General features: G+C 39.1%; 1 protein-coding gene and 1 pseudogene across 5 annotated transcripts in view; both read right to left on the bottom strand.

Moving 5' to 3' along the window:
* The window catches only part of LOC126457023 (lactosylceramide 4-alpha-galactosyltransferase-like), a 468934-nt gene that overhangs the window by 16375 nt on the left and 433387 nt on the right, over positions 1-19172 (bottom strand). For all 5 annotated transcript variants that reach the window (XM_050092998.1, XM_050092997.1, XM_050092996.1 and 2 more), the window contains one exon: positions 11446-11665. In XM_050092998.1, coding sequence (XP_049948955.1) covers positions 11446-11665 — 220 coding nt within the window. The remainder of the gene's footprint in view (positions 1-11445; positions 11666-19172) is intronic.
* LOC126459210 (5S ribosomal RNA) lies at positions 5516-5633 on the bottom strand (annotated as a pseudogene).

Here is a 19172-nt window from a genome sequence, read left to right as displayed (position 1 = left end):
TTTCTAATTCTGATTTCCATGCTCGTGGACGGTTCCACTTTTAACTGCATATAAAAATTCCATTGCTATTTACGAATTTGCATACAACACTTTACACTTCATTGCACTGCATGGCCTTCTCCCGATCATCTTTCGCCTATTTATTTGCAAATTTGACAGCTATTTTTTTTTTCCACCATCCACTTTCTTGTTTATATGTCATTTTTTCACGTTTTTGTGCATTTGTTTTTCGCCAAACCGATCTTATCGACTTTTATTGCCATCTCTCACGTCACTTTAATTGCCAAGTTAAGTAGTTTACATTTTCTCCTATGACTTTCACTTTCTGTTTACCCAGTTTCTAAAATTTCATCTGTTTTCACGACTTTGCCGATCGATTTTTTCCTTTTATTTTTTTTTTCATATCATATAGATCGCCCACTCATCACCTCTTGTTCTATTTCCATACGAATTTTTTGCTTGGTTTTCTTCCATTTTTCTATCTTTTCCACCCTCTGCTTATTTATTTTTTTCCACTCTCATGATTTCTAATTCTCCAAACTGTTCTCTTTTGCCATGGTGAATCCCATCTGACAATACACCCATTCTTTTTGAAAACATACCTTTGCACTATCGCAACTAAGGTCCCACATTCTGTTTCTTGAAACCTGATTGTCCCTTGGAGTTACTTCAAAAGGCATAACATTGGAAGTCCCTGTTTCTAGATGCAATCCTACCCCACTCCAGGCTCTTTTACAGTTTCAAATACAGCAATCTCTTGCTCTTACCTGTCTAACCTCTGGCCTATATGCCTCATCAGCAAATTTCCACTCTACCAGACTTCTCTCCTTCTACAAAATCGACCAGTTATCTGCTCCTTATGTTTCCTTGAATGTTATCATCCACCAAGCCAACTTTGAACTGCAACAACATGCCAGACTTCATCTCGAAAAGCTATCCCACCTTCTCGTAAACTACCTGAAAAGTGGTATTTCCCTTCCCGTCCCTCTGCAGCTCCCTAAACAGCCACACCATCAACCACCACTTTTCTCCTGCAAACTGAGCTTGGCCAACCTTCTTAACACCACACAACCTTCACCACTGCCTCCCAGAACAAGAATAACCCATAATCCCAAGAATCAGTCTCAACAGTACAGTGTCCTTAACCTGTCATCTAAAGCACTCTCCTCTCCTAAATTGTATTATCTAAAGTCCTCACTTTCAGCCCTAAACCTGTGTTTGATAATGCTGCTTTGGTGAAGGACCTACTTTTCTTCACCCTTAATATCTGTTGGAAATATCACTTTGCAACCCAACCACAAAACCTTTCCACCAGCAAACCTGACATTTAACCCTGACTTTAACAGTTCAGACCATGATCCCAACCTGATCCACTGTGACTACCTCAAAATCATCCCTTACAAGCCTTCCACGAATTCCTCAAATCCAGTATTTCTTCACAACCCTTCCTCAGATCCCTACATGACTGTAACCTGTCCTCTGCAGAACGCCAGGCTCTATGTTTCCCAAAAGCTGATGACTCCATCATTTTCCTCCCAGCAGATAAAGGATTTGCCATTGTAGTACTTGACCAAAAGGAGTATGTTAGTGAATGTCTACGCCAGCTGTCTGACACCTCTACATACAGCGTCCGCCAACAAGATCCCATCCCTGTAATCCAAACTGACCTGCAGTCCCTCCTTTAAACATCAGGACCCTCACAAGGATTAACACCTCAATCCAAAGAACTTATCACCTCATCCAAACCATGCATCCCCTCCTTTTACCTTCTTCCTAAAATCCACAAACCCAATCATCCTGGTCGTCCTATAGTAGCTGGCTTCAAAGCACCCACTGATTATATATCTGCCTTAGTTGTTCAACACCTGCAACTCATAGTACAAAGACTCCCCTCCTACATCAAAGATACCAACCATTTCCCAGATTGTCTGAAATCTGTGCCTGTTCCACTCCCACCACATACCTTGCTTGTCACCACTGATGCGACCTCCCTCTATACCAACATCCCCCACGTACATGGTCAGTTTGCCGCTGAACATTTCCTCAGTCAGCGTCCATCTGATCCCAAACCTATGACATCCTTCCTACTCACCTTAATCAACTTTGTACCTACCAACAACTACTTCACTTTTGAGAGGCAGACATACAAACAAATCAGTGGTATAGCCACGGGAACCAGGATGACTCCTTCCCTTGCCAACCTTTTCATAGGTCACTTGGAGGGGGCTTTCCTGGGATCTGTAAGTCTTCAGTCCCTGGTTTGGTTTAGATACATTGATGACATCTTTACCATATGGACTCATGGTGAGGCTGACCTGCTAAAATTCCTGGAATCTCTGAATACCTTCTCCCAATTAAATTTCACATGGTCCTATTCCGAATCCCATGCTACTTTCCTTGATGTTCATCTCATACTCACCAAAGGCCAGCTACACACTTTTGTCCACATTAAACCTACAAATAAAAAACAGTACTTACATTTTGACAGTTTCCATCCTTTCCATGTCTAACGTTCCCTCCCACACAGCCATGGCATCCAAGGCAAACGTATCTGTTCGGATGCAGACTCTTTACATCAATACATCACCATTCTCACCTCAGCTTTCATTGCATAATTACCGCACCAGCCTAGTTAAAAAGCAGATTTTCCAGGCCATCACATCCAATCCTGGAACTGCTGACCCCTCCAAAAAGCAGCTTTGGAGTACATCATTGGTGCCTCAGTATTATCCTGGCCTGGAATATGTTAATCAGCTGGAGTACATCATTGGTGCCTCAGTATTATCCTGGCCTGGAATATGTTAATCAGCTACTTCAACAGGGCCATGTCTTTCTAAAATCATGCCCTGAAGTGAGATCCATTCTGTCTGAAATTTTGCCCATCACTCCTAGGATGGACATGGATGGCTGGTAGGACATGTCCTGAGGCATCAAGGGATCACAAATTTAGCATTAGAGGGCAGTGTGGAGGCTAAAAATCGTAGAGGGAGACCAAGAGATGAATACACTAAGCAGATTCAGAAGGATGTAGGTTGCAGTAGGTACTGGGAGATGAAGGAGCTTGGACAGGATAGATTAGCATGGAGAGCTGCATCAAACCAGTCTCAGGACTGAAGACCACAACAACAACAACAACTCCTAGGATAACTTTCCGTGTCCTTTCAACTTCCGCAACATTCTTGTCAGACCCTATGCTCCTTCTGCACCCATCTCCCTACCCTATGGCTCCTACCCCTGTGACCCAGCCCACTGCAATACTTGCCCTATGCACCCTTCTACCACCACTTATGATAGCCCTGAAACTGGCAAAACATATACTATCAAAGGGAGAGCCACCTGCAAAACAACACGTCATATACCAGCTATTATGTAAATACTGTTCAGCCTTCTACATAAGTATGACTACCACCAAATTATCAATTAGGATGAACTGGCATAAGTGGAGGGTGCATACTGGCAACTCACAATATCCTGTTGCATGCTCTACAACATGACAATCATGACCATGGTGCCTGTTTCACCACATGCGTCATCTGGATTCTTCCCCCAGACACCAGTTTCTCAGAACTTCACAGGTGGGAACTAGCACTACAACTTGTCCGTAGTTCTCGCCACCCACCTGGCTTAATTTATGTTAATTTCTTCCATCTCAGCATTACTTCACTGTAAGTACTCTTTGCTTCACACCATTTTAGTTTTCTACATCTTTCATTGTCTTTTCCGTCTACTTTTCACTGCCCCCTCCCACCTCTGTTATGTACAATGCACTTAGCTTTTATTCTTATTAATGCTTGGATGATGTTTCAGCAGTAATCTCTGTCTTGCTTATTACTCTGTCTTCCACATTTAAGCTCTCAATTTTTCAAATCTAGTCTGATGCAGTCCCCAACAACCAGTTTTTCCTTCGCATCCCATACAGTAAGTCTCCCCTGATGCATGGTTCTGGGTGATTTTCCTGAAATCTACCCCTTTTCCTAGATCTCTCCAGTCCTTTTCCTTCACCCTTCTTCCATCCCCTTCAACCCTTTTGTCTGAAGAATGAGCCAATGTCTCCTAAGGCATGCCCATTACAACATTCTTTGATGTGTGTGTTCTGCCACCATTTGGTGAGTAGATATTTTTATCTATCCAATTAAATAATCAAATGTGATTTGTATAATAAACAATTATCTGCTAAATTATCAATCACAGAAATGAAGGAAACTGTCTTCTGAAATAATACAGAAATTTATACCAAAATTTTCAAGATAAACCTGAGGAGTAACAGGTAATATGCATGTTTCCAGAATGAGATTTTCACTCTGCAGCGGAGTGTGTGCTGATATGAAACTTCCTGGCTGATTAAACCTGTGTGGCGCACCGAGACTCGAACTCGGGACCTTTGCCTTTCGCGGGCAAGTGCTCTACCGACTGAGCTACCCAAGTGCGACTCACACCCCGTCCTCACAGCTTTACTTCTGCCAGGTTTGCAGGAGAGCTTCTGTAAAGTTTGGAAGGTAGGAGACAAGGTACTGGGTAGCTCAGTCGGTAGTGCACTTGCGAAAGGCAAAGTTCCCAAGTTCGAGTCTTGGTCTGGCACACAGTTTTAATCTGCCAGGAAGTTTAATATGCATGTTCTTCAAAGATGAAAATTGTATAATACAATGCGAAAAACCTGCTGATAGAAGAGGAACACCAACAATTTTACACACAGGATCTGCCGTGCATAAATAAACTACAGACCTCATCATAGATTTCATTTCAGTATCAGAAAGGATCTCCCCAATGACCTTCAAATCAGGAAACATCAGATATGCAACCATCATTATACATGCATTGACAAATGATCACAACAGAAAGAAACTACAGGAAGTCTAGGTCTTTTAGGAGGACCTGGAAGAAATAACAAACAAAATACCAGAAAGACATGTTAAAATTGTATTAGGAGATACCAGTGCACGCCTAGGCAAAGATAAAAAGCACAAGCAAATCACAGGCCCATACATAGAACACAAACCCCCAGCTATGAATGGGGGCATCTCATACATTATTGTCAAAATAATAACTTAAAAATTATGTCACCACAATTCCAAATGCCAGGACAAAAACTCACATGATAAATGCTCAAAAACATATGGGGAGAGTTTCAGATAGTTGTATATAGGTAAACATAACAAACAAAAATACAAGAGAGATTTTGAACGTGAGAATACATAAAGGATACTTGGATTCTGATCAGCACTCGCCACAAGTAAAGATAAGACCAATCGCAACAAACTGAAAGGGAATACAAAATAAAATTAAAAGGCTGGATCCAGAATACTTGAAAGTAAAAAAAACTCCATCTTCAGGCCACGAGTGGCCTACTGGGACCATCCGACCGCCATGTCATCCTCAGGGGAGGATGCGGATAGGAGGGTCGTGGGGTCAGCACATTGCTATCCAGGTCGTTATGATGGTATTCTTGACCGAAACCACTACTATTCGGTCGAGTAGCTCCTCAATTGGCATCACAAGGCTGAGTGCACCTCGAAAATGGCAACAGCGCATGGCGGCCTGGATGGTCACCCATCCAAGTGCCGACCACGCCCTACAGCACTTAACTTCGGTGATCTCACGGGAACCGGTGTAACCACTGCGGCAAGGTTGTTGCCATACTTGAAAGTAAACAAAGGCAAACTTATTGAAGAAATTAATCAAAAAACAACACAAAATTGGACACTTCTTGTGAAGACAGTTAAGAAGGCAAGTCATTGGGGTCAACCTCCTACAAAACACCAACATAGATGGCGGAAAGCAACTTGAGATCAGACCACTGAATATAGGTTCCAGGCATGGAAGAAGTTTAACAGTAACAGAAACATGGCAGGATTTCCATTAAGTCCAGAAATGAAAACAGTCCTTGAAAGATATTAAAAAAGTGAAAAGGGTATACAACAGAAGTCAACTAAATGAAATCAAGGAAGACTTTAAAAGGGATAATATGAGAAACTTTTAAAGAATATTCAAGGATAAGCATTAAGCAGTTATCAGCCTTCAAATATCTGCTTCTAAAGAACAGACAACCTCTAGAAACAAACACTGAAGAATACTGGAAAATTCCTTCAAAATACTTTCATAAACCCCTCAACTGCAAAACCTAAAGAAAAAAGTCATCAAAACAAAACCAAATGTTGATTCAAAACAGCCTACAATCACAGAGGTAGAGGAGATTTTTAAAAAAAGGACCAAAACATCACACCGAATATTCACAAAATTCTTGCAAAAATCTGGATTACAGAGAAAATATGACAGGAATGGAAATTTTCATTGATCCACTGACTGCACAAAAAGGGCAACAAGACATTCTAATAATTACAGAGGTATCTCGTTATTACTGGTCACTTACAAAATTCTTCCCAAGGCATTACTCAACAGACTGGAACAACATGCTAATGCAGATAGGTGAATACCCAGCAGGCTGCAAAAGGGGAAGATCATAATTATATTTAATATACTTTGAACCTGTGAACACTCCTGAAAGTCAGGCAGATGAGCAACACTGTAGTCCAGTTGTGGACTTAAGGGAGGTGTACAACTCCACATACAGAAAGGAACAGTCAGAAAAACAAGGGAACCCATACAACAGACAGTGAATGTCTGTTGTATGAATGCTCTAGCCTTTCTTTCTATCCTGTATTCTTCTAATATGACAAAGAGAGTCTATCTGTCTGTGGAGTTTTAGGCCTTCTTAAAGTCCACAGTTTGGACTACAGTGTTGTTCATCTGCCTGATTTTTCAAGTGTGTTCACAGGTTCCAAATCTGTTCAATTCAGACACCACATTACATAAAAAGCAAAATCTCAACCATTTGACATACATATAGTGGTCAGATGAGGAAATGGGCTCTCACAACTTTCATGCAACGTGCTGTTAGACAACATTATCAAACAATGGGAAGAAAAAGTAAAAGGGATTCAGTTAGGAAGAACATGTGCAAACAAAAAAAAAACATAAAATGACTAGAATTTGCAGATGACCTGCAGACAATACACAAAAGCACTGGAACACTTAAGTGAAGTCTGTGCCAGAACGGGTCTACAGATATCACATGAGAAAATGCAATACATGGAAAGGAACAACACCACACAAGCTATGCACACAAAATATAGAAGTGTTAAAATAGTGGAAAAATTCAAGTATCTAATGGAAAACAATCCCAACTTGAAATAATTAATATAGAGTAATGAAATTTTGAAAATACTTTGTCTATGTAACATACTTAAGTGATTAACATCACAAGTTCACAGAATAATGTAAGTGAACTGTGACTTCCTGCGATGCTCATGGCAGGATAGTTTCTCAGTTGAAGTTATGTCCTTTGTGGTGTCCTGGTTGGCTAGAGCCCTCTATTTAAGAGGGTTGTGGTTCACGATGTGGGATTCAGTCAAGGGCAGTGACGGAGACTCGGCCAGCAGCAGTGACAGAGGGAAGACAGTGCACAGAGCATTGCGGGTAGTCAGTCAGCACAATGAGGATGGACAGTGTTGACATTCCAGTGCCTGGGTGTGGTGGCAAGCAGAACTGGAGTGCGGAAGCAGTCATCGGTCAACTTAGGCTCTGTTTAAGAGTCGTGTCTATCTTGAATCCTGAGGAGAGTGCATGAGATTACCCTGGCATGCATGTTAACAGCAAGCTCCTAGACTACCTTTAAATAGTGAGCTATTTTGTGGTGGAACTTTTGGATGTGATTGCTTCACATAGACACTTTGATTTTCACTCATCATTACATAAACTATTTGGACGTGGGTCCAGGATACTTGGTATTGCAAGTCCATAAAACTGTGCTGTGTCCTGGTTCACTTGCATTTATCTCGAATCACAAGTCTGGCCAATATTCAGCAATTCCTTTTTTATTATTATTGTCAATATGTTAAGTGGTCAATTTTTTGAGTCAAAGGTTAAGATTATTTGCAGATTGTCTGGTCATTATCACCTTGAGCTAGTTGTGGTTTATAAATTTATCAAGTGAAATTTCATGTCATAGGAGATTGTTTAATGAACTACTGCTTTAACAGTAACTGCGGTCATCACACTATAACGTTTAACATCTCTTCCTGCATTTGGTGCTACCCAGTGCTTGGCTGTTGGTTTTAGTATTTTAGTGAACTGTATATTAGTACTGGGTTTGTGTGTACTAGAAGCCATTATTGGTGTGTGTAGGCCCTCTTGCCTGTTGTTGTCACTTGAGCTCTCGAGCACAGAATTCAGACATGTGTCAATATGAACGGAAAACGTCGAGAATGTGCTGGTTGCTGTGTAGATTTTTCAGGCTATCATAACATCATATTGCCAAATGTTATTTATGAGATCTTGCTATTTGAGTATTTTTGAAACCTAACAGCTTTTACAAATAGTTATTTTTCATATTCACAAGGCCAGATAACTGACTTAATTTCACAACTAGTGAGCTCAGATCTGCAGTTATGTTAAAGTTATATCTGTGTAACATAATTTTTAGTAACTTAAAATTGGGCCATAAGGCTGTTTTTCTTTTAAATTTTTTTGAATTATTCTCATTGCTTTTAAACAATTGAATAAGCAGTGTAAATCACTGCAATTTGCAAATGCTAATTAATCAATGTGTTGTTACCAGTGAAAATAAAATGTTGTATCCTCAAATAGGGTCAGCATTCCACTCCAGCAACCCAAGTGCCCTGCTTATCATTCCTATACCTTACCAATGGTAGCAGAGTGTGGTCGCAATTCTCACGGGAGGGGGATACTAAGTAATGTTCACTGGTAACAGCGTAGTAACTAGTGTAACACCTGTACTCATTGAATTGTATTGCTTGTTCTTTGGATTATGGCTGTTGTGCTGTTTATTGTGTTACAGTATGGATTCCACAAGAGCCCATGTGCCCTGCTTAGCAATCCTATACCTTACCAGTAAGTTTGAGAAAAACCATTGCAAGCTTCAAATGCTGGCACATGAATAACCAGTGTAACTGACAGAATGATGAATGCAAGCATGCAAATGTGCATGCATTGTTTTGTACAGGTGCAGGATGACAGTTTGTAGGATGGACCTCCATGTGTGTTGTGTTTTATTGGTCAATACAGGGTGGGTTAATAATGCTGGTTGTGGATGCTGCTGGAGTTGTCATCTGATGATGTCCCTTGCGTGCTTGGCTGGAAACAGATCTAGTGATCAAGCACGCCAAGGTAACATGTCAACACTTTGTAGAGCTTGTTGGGTTAAAACAGCAGTATGGGGATGAGCATTATCCTGTTGAGAAACATTCCCTGGCATGCTGTTCATAAATGGCAGCACAACAGCTCAAATCATCAGACTGATGTACAAATGTGCAGTCAGGATGCCTGCACCTGCTGTCACATGAAATTGTGCTGTTGGTTGCAGGTGGTCACCAGGCCTCCTCCCAACTAGCATACTGTCATTGCTGGCATTGAGGCAGAACCAGCTTTCATCAGAAAACACAACAGACCTCTCCTCTGACTTACAACAAGCTCTTGCTTGATGCCACTGAAGTTGCAAATGGTAGTGGCCTAGAGTCAGTGGAATGCTTGCTACAGGATGCCTGGCCCAGAGCTGTCCTTGAAGTAACCAATTGTAACACTAACAGTTCATTGTGTCACTGTTGTGCCAACTGTTGCTTGAATTGCTCCTGCAGATACAGTATGGTGTGCCACGGCCATGTGAAAAACGTGACAGTCTTCCCTCTCATTAGTGCCACATGGCCATCCAGAGCCCAGTCTTGTTGTGACCGCACATTCCCGTGACCACCACTGCCAGTGGTCATGTAAAGTGGCTGCAATCATGCCAAGCCTTTCTGCAATACTGTGGAAGGAACAGCCAGCTTATCATATTCTTATTACCCAACCTCGTTCAAACTCGATGAGCTGTTGATAATGACATCTTTGTCATCTTAAAGGCATTCGTGATTAACACTAACGTATGTCCAGTCTCAAGAGTAATGACCACTACAGTGTGTACTTAAAGCAAACCTGATTTGCATCCTCATACAAGCACTACCGGTGCCACATTCATTTGACTGGCGTGCAATTTGAATAGGCATCATCTTTCAGTCCTTCTTGGTGTTCAGACTTTTTTTCTGTCAGCATACACGAATAGGAGGTTCAGACAAGGCAGCCAACATACAGGAACAGAAATACTTAAGAAAGCATAAAAACTCACATGGGCACACTACAATAAAAGAAACATATCAAGACAGGCCAAACTCAGGCACTACAATACAGTTGTAGTACCAAAAGCCGACTGTGCATCAAAAATGACCACAGACAAAGCATCAGGTGTGAACAGTACACAAAGATGGTATATGGATGAAGGGACCAACCAAAGAATTAGACAAACATACAGATGGACTCGCAGTTATGACCAGAAAATGCTGCTTCAAATCCTGTGGACATAATATGAAAAACAGATTCACAAAGAGGATTTTTAACATAGTACACAGTTCAATAAAAAAAACTGGCTTCAAAAAATAGAAAAAGATGTAAAATGCGCAGGTATCAGTACAGAAATAATAAATGAAAGAGATAAATTCAGAAACAAAATCTGAGGTAAAAGAAAAGATGAAAACTGGGACAATGTCAATAATTCACTACAGTATGTTCTACAATGGCACAACAACAGGATAATTTACAGGTCTCTGTAAACAGAGACATGACAGACAAGAAATCTCAAAATCTGGTATCAAAAACAAAAAATTAAAAAGTAAGCAACATAATTCATGACAATTTAACAAACGTAAAAGTGAAATTTAGGGAAGAAAATTTTGAAATAACTAATGTTTTTGACACTGCTTCGCCACCTTACAATCAAAGTGCCATCTTCCAACCTAAACTAGGCCTGAGGCTATGTTTACAGATCAGTATTGCACCACAACTAACATTTCCTGTTTACATTTATTGGCTCCACTAACTCTTGTTACTCTTGCTCAGTCACTTTTCAATGTAGCCTATATCTCAGACTACACTATAGATCAGTCTGTTGCCACTGCCTATGTATTAAAAAATTTGTTTGAAAAATATTTCCAATGTTCTGTTCCCTTTCTTTTTGACATACTATATCATCATTATGTTGCAGGATAAGGCTAACATCTGGTATCAGTAGGTTCAATCGACTTGATACACCTTGACCAATCAAAATTTTAAAAAAAGTGGTTTAATGAAGAAAATATACTGTTCAATTGTGATTTATAGAAAAGTAAGTATTCAAAATGTAGAATGAGGAAAATAATTTCATTAATCTTTTACGAAGAAAAACAAACAAAAGTAAAATAAACTATGTTTTATAATAGAAGTGATCACAAAAATACATCCTTTAAGAAAAGTAGACAACAGGACTGGTTTAAGAATTGTCATTGCAAAAAATATTTATGATAGACATGAAACATGCACCAAAACACGTGAACGAGGTAGGTCAGTATATTTACTTGTACTTACACTATCAGCATTGCATCGCTGTGCAAGGATGCGTGTAAGGAGAGCAGGTCCATTGTGTGTCCACTGTTCACCATCAAAGCAATCCCTTAGTGACTGCAGGCAAGCAGCAGCCACCTCAGGACCTGCACTGTCAGGCCGTGCAGACAAGGACAGTGCACAGTTGGCTACTGTTGCAGAGTCCTCAGCACCAGCCCAGTTCTCACCCAGTTCTGATAACTGCCTGTGGACCATAAAGCCCAAGCCCATTATACACTGCTCATTAAACAAAAGAGTCATTGTATCCTAATGTTTCTAGTCCCATAAATCAGAACAGTTGTGAATCAAACTGAAATCATGAACAATGGTAGAAAAATGTGCATGGTCAGATTCATTCATTTGTAATGGCCCACTAATATCATCAGAAAGGAAGACATTCAAAGATATACAATTGTGTCCAGGATTTGAAGTGGGGCCCAACTCCCATTACTTGTGGTTTTGAGAGTTCATGTGCAAACCATTCATTTTCTAGCCATGCTTCTGCAGAACGCCACTGGCAGCCCAACTCCCAATTTTAGAGCTTGAATTAAGAAAATTCTGCAAATAGGAAGAAGGCTCAAGTGACGAGTTGGGCCAATCTTGGAATTCAATGACAGCACAGTCACAGAGCAATAGTTTCGCAAATGGCTTACCCTTCATCTGCTAGCAGTGCTTCAGAGATTGATTTTTAATGAAGTAAATGTGAAAATAAAACAAAATGAACAGGATTGGACTCAGAATAAAAGTGTGTTTACTTGTTCAGATCTGCATGATATTTGTTCATAAGTTGTTTTACTGTTTACAGATTTTAACTCATAAAAAATTTGTATTTTATATGTTGATGTTCATGTTAGCACTACTTTTCAGAATAGTGCAAAAAAACTGTTTGAAAAATTAGGAGATCAAAATGGACAAGATGCAATTTTACCAGGCATGCTTACACATGTGAAAATAAAGCATAAATATCTTAAATTGGAAGAAAGGAACCATCAAAGATCACATCAGCTTATTTATAAGGTATTTTAAGAAAAATACAGAAAAAAGTAATTTCATTTTTGTTTTGTTATTCACAACAGACCTATTAAATATATCATATGCAGGTGTCAATAACAAAATGCATGGTGTCTGTTCATCAAGACATGTCCAAGAGAACAGACACCACACATTCACCTAGCTGGGCAATGGATCCACCTTTTTCAGTGTGGATGCATAAATACGTACAACCTCCTATGGGAATCTCAGAATAGCAAACATGGAGTAAATGGACGGGGACTGTGGATGGGTAGCACTTGATGGGAAAGTGGATTGACCATGAGGAATTAGGGATATTCCACACAGCTGTGGTAACACTTTGGCCTGGACGGCACAGTGGTTAATGCAGCTGCTTAGTAAACAGGAGATCCTGGGTTTGAATCCCAGTCTGGTACACATTTTCCCCTGTCACCGCTGATTCTGAATACTGTCCCTATGCAACTGACAGCAGTAGTCCCCTCCCTTTCCTTTCCTTTCTCCCCCTCTCAACCTCAATTTGCATATAAAATGTATTGCTTGAAACACAAAACAACAAGCAAAGCAACTGCCAACAGGGTTAATATTTGTAAATTCAACACTTTCTTTTTACATGAAGTCATATTTCTCTAATTTTAGGTTACTGCAGGTACAGAATGTGGAACTGTGTGTCATGAAGGTCTTGTCACTTTGCATGGTGTATCTGTGAAATGACTTAGAAGAATACCTATATTGAAAGATCAAGAAGAGACTCCTGTTGGTCAGGGAAACATAATAATAGATGTTGAGCAAAAGTAGAAAATATTTCCTTACAGAGTGATTCATTATGTAAAATCAAAAGACAACATGAAAAGAAGATATTTATCTGCTGATTTGTCTGTTTCAAAAATGTATTGTACATTTTTGCAAATAAATGATCCAGATAATTATGATGAAACTGTAGCTAGAAATACTGATGTAGAAAAAGTGAAATCTGAAGTATCATGCAGGTGTTATGTTAAGTGTTTTAGAGATCATTTTAGTTACACTTTTGGGAGCTCAAAAACATGTATTTGTAGCCTTTGCAATCAAAAGAAGATCCAAATTCATCCAGAGAAGAGTAAAGAGGTAAGAGATCGGCTTCAAAAAGATCTTGCAGTCCATAAATCTTATTCCAGTTTAAAAAAAAGTACGAATAAAAGGCTGGGACTAGTGATGAAGCAGAAATATTGTGATTTGATTTTATGGTAAACATACCATTTCCTCATTTACCAATCTGTGAAATATTTTATTAAGACAACTGTGGTTGCATGTTTTTGGTATATACAGTGACACAACCAAATAATCTAAAACTTTTTTGTGGCCCAAAATAAAAGCAAGAACTAGGGGAAATGAGATAATCAGTTCCTTATACAAATATTTTAATGAAAAGTTAGATAAAAATGTCACAATGTTGTATCTTTTCAGTGATAATGCTGCTGGGAAAAACAAAAACCATGGTTTCAGTTCTCTCATCTTTAATAAAAAGAGAGAGATTTAAGAAGATAGTTCATACATTTTCTCTAAGAGTACACCAGATTTTCCACGTGATCTTTGTACATGCCTGCAGCTCCTGTAAACTCAACAAAACTGCAGGATTTAAGTAAAATAAGAATGCATATGGAAACACTTCAGTTTGCAGAAAATGTAGAATGTGACAGTGAAGTGGAATAATATAATAAGATCACAAGTGGTTAAGTTCACAGAATCGCTCTGCTTTGAAAAATGTATCTGAAGATAAATACTGTGTGTAAAATGAAACTATAGGAGATTTGCATTACTTCATTAGTTGTTTTACATTTTTATTTACTGCAGCAACTTATTTTAATATCCCAGAAGTACTGTTATTTCAGGCAAATTTTCATTTCTATGATATCAGATTCCAAGAAGGGCCTAAAATTTTCATTTTTAATAATTCACTTAAACAAGTTTGAAATGCATTTTCATGCTTCAAGTGTATACATGAATCAAAAATATTTGCTTAAAATAATTTTTTCACATTGTAATACTCAATTCTAAATTTTAAACAGTTTTTCTTGATTTCCCACAAAAATGGTGTCATGGAATTGGGCCTCTCTTCGAATCCGAGATTCAATTTATAATGAAGGAAAAACTACTTTACATCCCATACAGAGTGCTGATATACATCACCAGCCCAAAACATTCAGAGACTGATTGTATGCCTAGTGTACAAGCAGTGTCAGCACAGTAATTATGATGAAAGCTGAAACAAATAACTGTAAACAGCAGATGTGCATTCAACCAGTGAGCTGTGTGCAGGCAGTGTTAAGCAATGGATGAGAGGGTTTGTGTGTATATAAAAGTGATGAGATCTGTGGAGTATAGCATAAAAAGAGAGACCTGATCTGCTCATATCTAGATTACAGCTACAAGACACCTGAAAACGCATCTTAATATATTCTCAGAAGAACTGATACAATACATTTCAGAAGCTGTGGATCACTAAGACTAATGCTGTTCTAATTAAAGCTGTAGAAATGCCCCTCTATATCTGAAGGGAATTACTAGCCAATAGTTAAAAAAAACACTACTATTAGTCAAAGGGTACATTTACTAGATACGTATCATACCTCTAACACGGAAGCACAGCATAAAATAAATGTTTAGAAAGGTGCACGAGCTGACTATGTTCCAGCCTCCAAAATTCTATGTGCTTAACTGCTTAATCATGCAAAGACTCAATCAGTTCAGTGGTACAAAATGATCAGAGCATTTAGCAGATTTATAATACAGGCAGAATTGCTTTGCCAGTTTTCCCCTCTCAACTGTGCTATATAAAACTCTCCCTTCCTATGAACACTAGAATTTTTACCGCAGAAACTGTGATAATGAAGAAGGCTCATGCTTATGGTATAAATTGGGATGACAAAATTGCAATTTTGACAGTTTTGAGCAGCACTTTGAAAAACTTATAATTAGGACCAAATCTTAAGTCTACAATTGAAGAGTTATATATACAACATTATAGAGGTAATCAAGACAGCAAAAGCAAGTGGAAATACTGTTAATGTGAATTAGTTAAGGCTCATACTGACAAATAACACATTGTAGTGGCTTGCTTGAAAATGCACAGTAATTCTAATCTTAACATTACACAACAATCACGCAATGTGTTGAGGAGGATTTTGTGTGTGCAGCAGGGCATGTTCAGTGAGTTAACATATACATACAGAATGAACCAGGCTCAGAATTTAAATGTCCCTAAGCCATTTCATTCAAAAACCACAGACAGAACTGAACATTCTAAGTTGACCTGGAAGCTATAAGCCAAACACGAAAGAAAATTTGTAAGGACAAGCATGCAAACTATTTCTTAGCGTTCTTACATCAGCGGGTAAAAACAGAACCCTTATAGGATCACTTTATGTCCTTCTGTCTGTCTGTCCTATTGTTAAGACCTCTTTTCCTTGGGAACTGGTATAGGTATCAAGTAGAAATTTATGTCACATACTAAGGGCTACAATCCCTTGATGATGGAAAAAATGTAAGCTTCTCAGCCAGTACAATCAAAAACTACAGTCAAGCATGTCACATATTTTGATACTTGCAAATTCATCATCAAAATCTGTGGGTGAACTAAGTGCATACATTTCAGCCCTGGTAATCTAGTGGTAAAGCACATGCTTGGAAACTGAGAGGTCACAGGATAGGACTGTGGATTTTTCAGTCTTCCATTTAACCTAGTCTTCACCTTTCATCAGTGTGAGGAGTCACCAGAAAAAACACATTGTTTGTATTCTGTGTTTAACTGTAGTTTACCTTTCCCTGGTTGGATAACTGGGGTAGGATAAGGACATTAAATGACCAAAGTGGCTTCCACTGAGCCACACAAAATTATCATTATCATTTATATTCATAACTAAGCTTGTACAGAACTGTTAGAGTATCAACCAACTTCAAATGGTGTCAGGTTTTTCAATGGACTTTTTCTGGCTTGCACTATGTTTTCTGATGTTTGGATTTATTTCTGGTGGTTTTCTACTGGTGTCTTCATTGTGTAGATGACATCATCACAAAATGGCAAAAGGAAGTTTTATTTTGGCCACCCTGTATTATCTGACCATCCAAACTTACACCTAACTTGATTGAATTATTTTTTCAAGCCTGAAAAAATGACTACTTCCTTAATTTGAAAATGACTAGAGCATGGGTTGTTCACGGTACACTTACTCAATCTAGGTGCCATCAACTCTTAAATCTGTGAGATCAATCAACAAGAAATAGCCGATCTGCGTTATTTACTTCTCATGTGCTCTGAAGTCAACCCGGGATTAGCATGCCATTTTTGTGCAGGATTGAGAGGCAGCTGTAGGGAGGATGCAAGCCAGTGGCAGCACATTAAAACAGTACCAACAAGTCAATCACTTCATTACAACTCATGAAACTACACTTAGATGACACAGGGTGACAGTCAGGCCCCTCATAGCACGTGATGAATGCTGACGACTGCAGCAGCTAGTAGCACATGACCCAGTAATCCTTGCTGTGCTGTGCAAGTGCTGTTTGCTGTGCAGGAGACAACCGGAACACTTGCAAAGGATGCCAGCCTCCTGGTGGGAAGTTCCACCTCAGCGAGCAGTGGCATGAGGTGCTGCAGCACCCACACCATTGTAGAAGGAAGGGCGGCTGTACCATCCCAGTTGTAACCTGCTGTTCCCTGGGCATAAGTTGTGCTACTGCTGGAAAAGCCTAGAGTGGCTCACCAGTGAAGCAGCACTATGTCCTGGAAAGTAGACGTAGTGCTAGTAGGTGGTGCTATGATGGCAGCTGCCTAGGCTATGGTAGCTGCTTGCTGGCCCATGGTGCAGCAGTTCCCATCGTAGTCCACTCATCATAGTCAGTCTGGCAGGCTGTGAATATCTCTGCTAAGAGAGTTAGTGGCTCATTTGTTGTGCTGAAGCACCACTTCTAGTTACATCTTTGACAACATTTTTGCAGCTTGTCAGGGGAGGGGGCAGGGAGGGGGGGGGGGGGGGAGAATCACTTGCATCCTGGGTTATTCTGTAAGACCACTGCCTTACTGCTGCACTGGTAGGCACATGGTGCTGGACTTGATCTGTCTTGCAATACAAAAACAGCTGTGTCACTGTAATTGGCAGGCTGCCGTCCTGCACTGCTGGCCGCTTGCAGTTTCTGCAATGCTGTATTCCAATGCTTACATGGAACTGCTAAAAAATAGTGGACAGTGCTACAATACCACCATCCTCTGGAAGACCCAGGCCCCAAGTCTCTAACCTTGACTGGTCTGAAACAAAACTCAACATGCATGGACAAGAATGTACAAAGATTTATACTTCATTAGTACTAGGCAGCTTGAACCACAAGGTTCAGAGCCTGTGAATTTACCATAGAATGTTTAGCTCATTAGATCATTCCTTACAACTACAAGATTACACCTTTGTTATAATAAATAATCAGGGGCCTCAATATGTGGAAATGAAAATTTATAGTAAGTTAAAAGGGAACAAGTTAATGCAGATGAATTTGGGTCCACTTAAAAGGAAGCTATATGAGCCACTGACACTGAATGTTATTACTCAGTGGATGAATTCATACAGGATGAACTGGAAACTTGAGCTAGATCAATGTGTTACATATCCAAATAAACATCATTGTAGTGTTATTATTTATTTTAGTGCTATTATTTATTAGTATAAAAGTAATTGTAGCTGAATTATAAATTGCTGATGTCTCCTGTACGCAAACCAAATGGATTGCAAATGTACGTCATGAGATGAATAAACCGCAATTCCATTCCAATAGCTTTTGTGAGGACAAACAACACAACTAATATCTCACTAGCCATGCCATCTTCACAAATTTCTGCACACCACTTAACACCTCATCTCCCTTCCAAGGTCTACATGACCTACTCAGTGGCCTTATACTTCCTAAATGATAGGAAATGCTTTCCTTACTATCACATACATTACATCACACATACAACAATTAACTTTCACTTCTCACTTTTCACTTACAGCTAAGAACTGTACTGAAAAACTCCTTCCTTCTTAATAAATTATCTTGAACAAATCAGCTTTAACAATATGTGGCGTAATGTAGCAGAATGGGGCATTATTAGACAAAGAGTATGACTCTACCCATATCTGAGATTAAATGCCATCAGTGGAAACTACTCAAGATAAAATTAAACAAGTCTGATAATTATATGGATATATTGTGCTACAAATCAAAAGATATATCAAACATAATGTAAACATAAGCCCAACTTACCCTTTGTGAAGTTTATACATAGAAAAGTAGTATGGTTATGATAGACACCACTGTAAAGACTCAGTATTCATCTTAGGAACAAAAGTTGTACTGAAGTTGCAAAATAATTAATGGAAATAATTATCATTGTTATTGATGAACATTTCATAAAATTTTAATATGAAAACTGTGATATTTTGAAGTAACTAATTGTATCAGGGACATTGTAAAGCTGAAACCCATGAAAGCATGTAACTGTTAATTGTAAGTTCAGTTATGTTAAATTTAAACAATATGTGATGTAACGTTTTAATTGTTGGAACTTACATAAGCAACCTTGATGATGATCGAATCAAGTTAATGCTGCGTCAATATTGCAGGAGTTAGTGCTGAGTTAGTATTGTGTCAGTCTTTTATCTATGTTGTCTGTTTTCATTATTTTTGGTGAACTC

This window comes from Schistocerca serialis, chromosome 2, assembly GCF_023864345.2.
Source record: "Schistocerca serialis cubense isolate TAMUIC-IGC-003099 chromosome 2, iqSchSeri2.2, whole genome shotgun sequence".
NCBI classification, from domain to species: domain Eukaryota; kingdom Metazoa; phylum Arthropoda; class Insecta; order Orthoptera; family Acrididae; genus Schistocerca; species Schistocerca serialis.
Note: the sequence above shows the minus strand (reverse complement) of the source record. Positions and strands in the feature narration are given on the sequence as shown.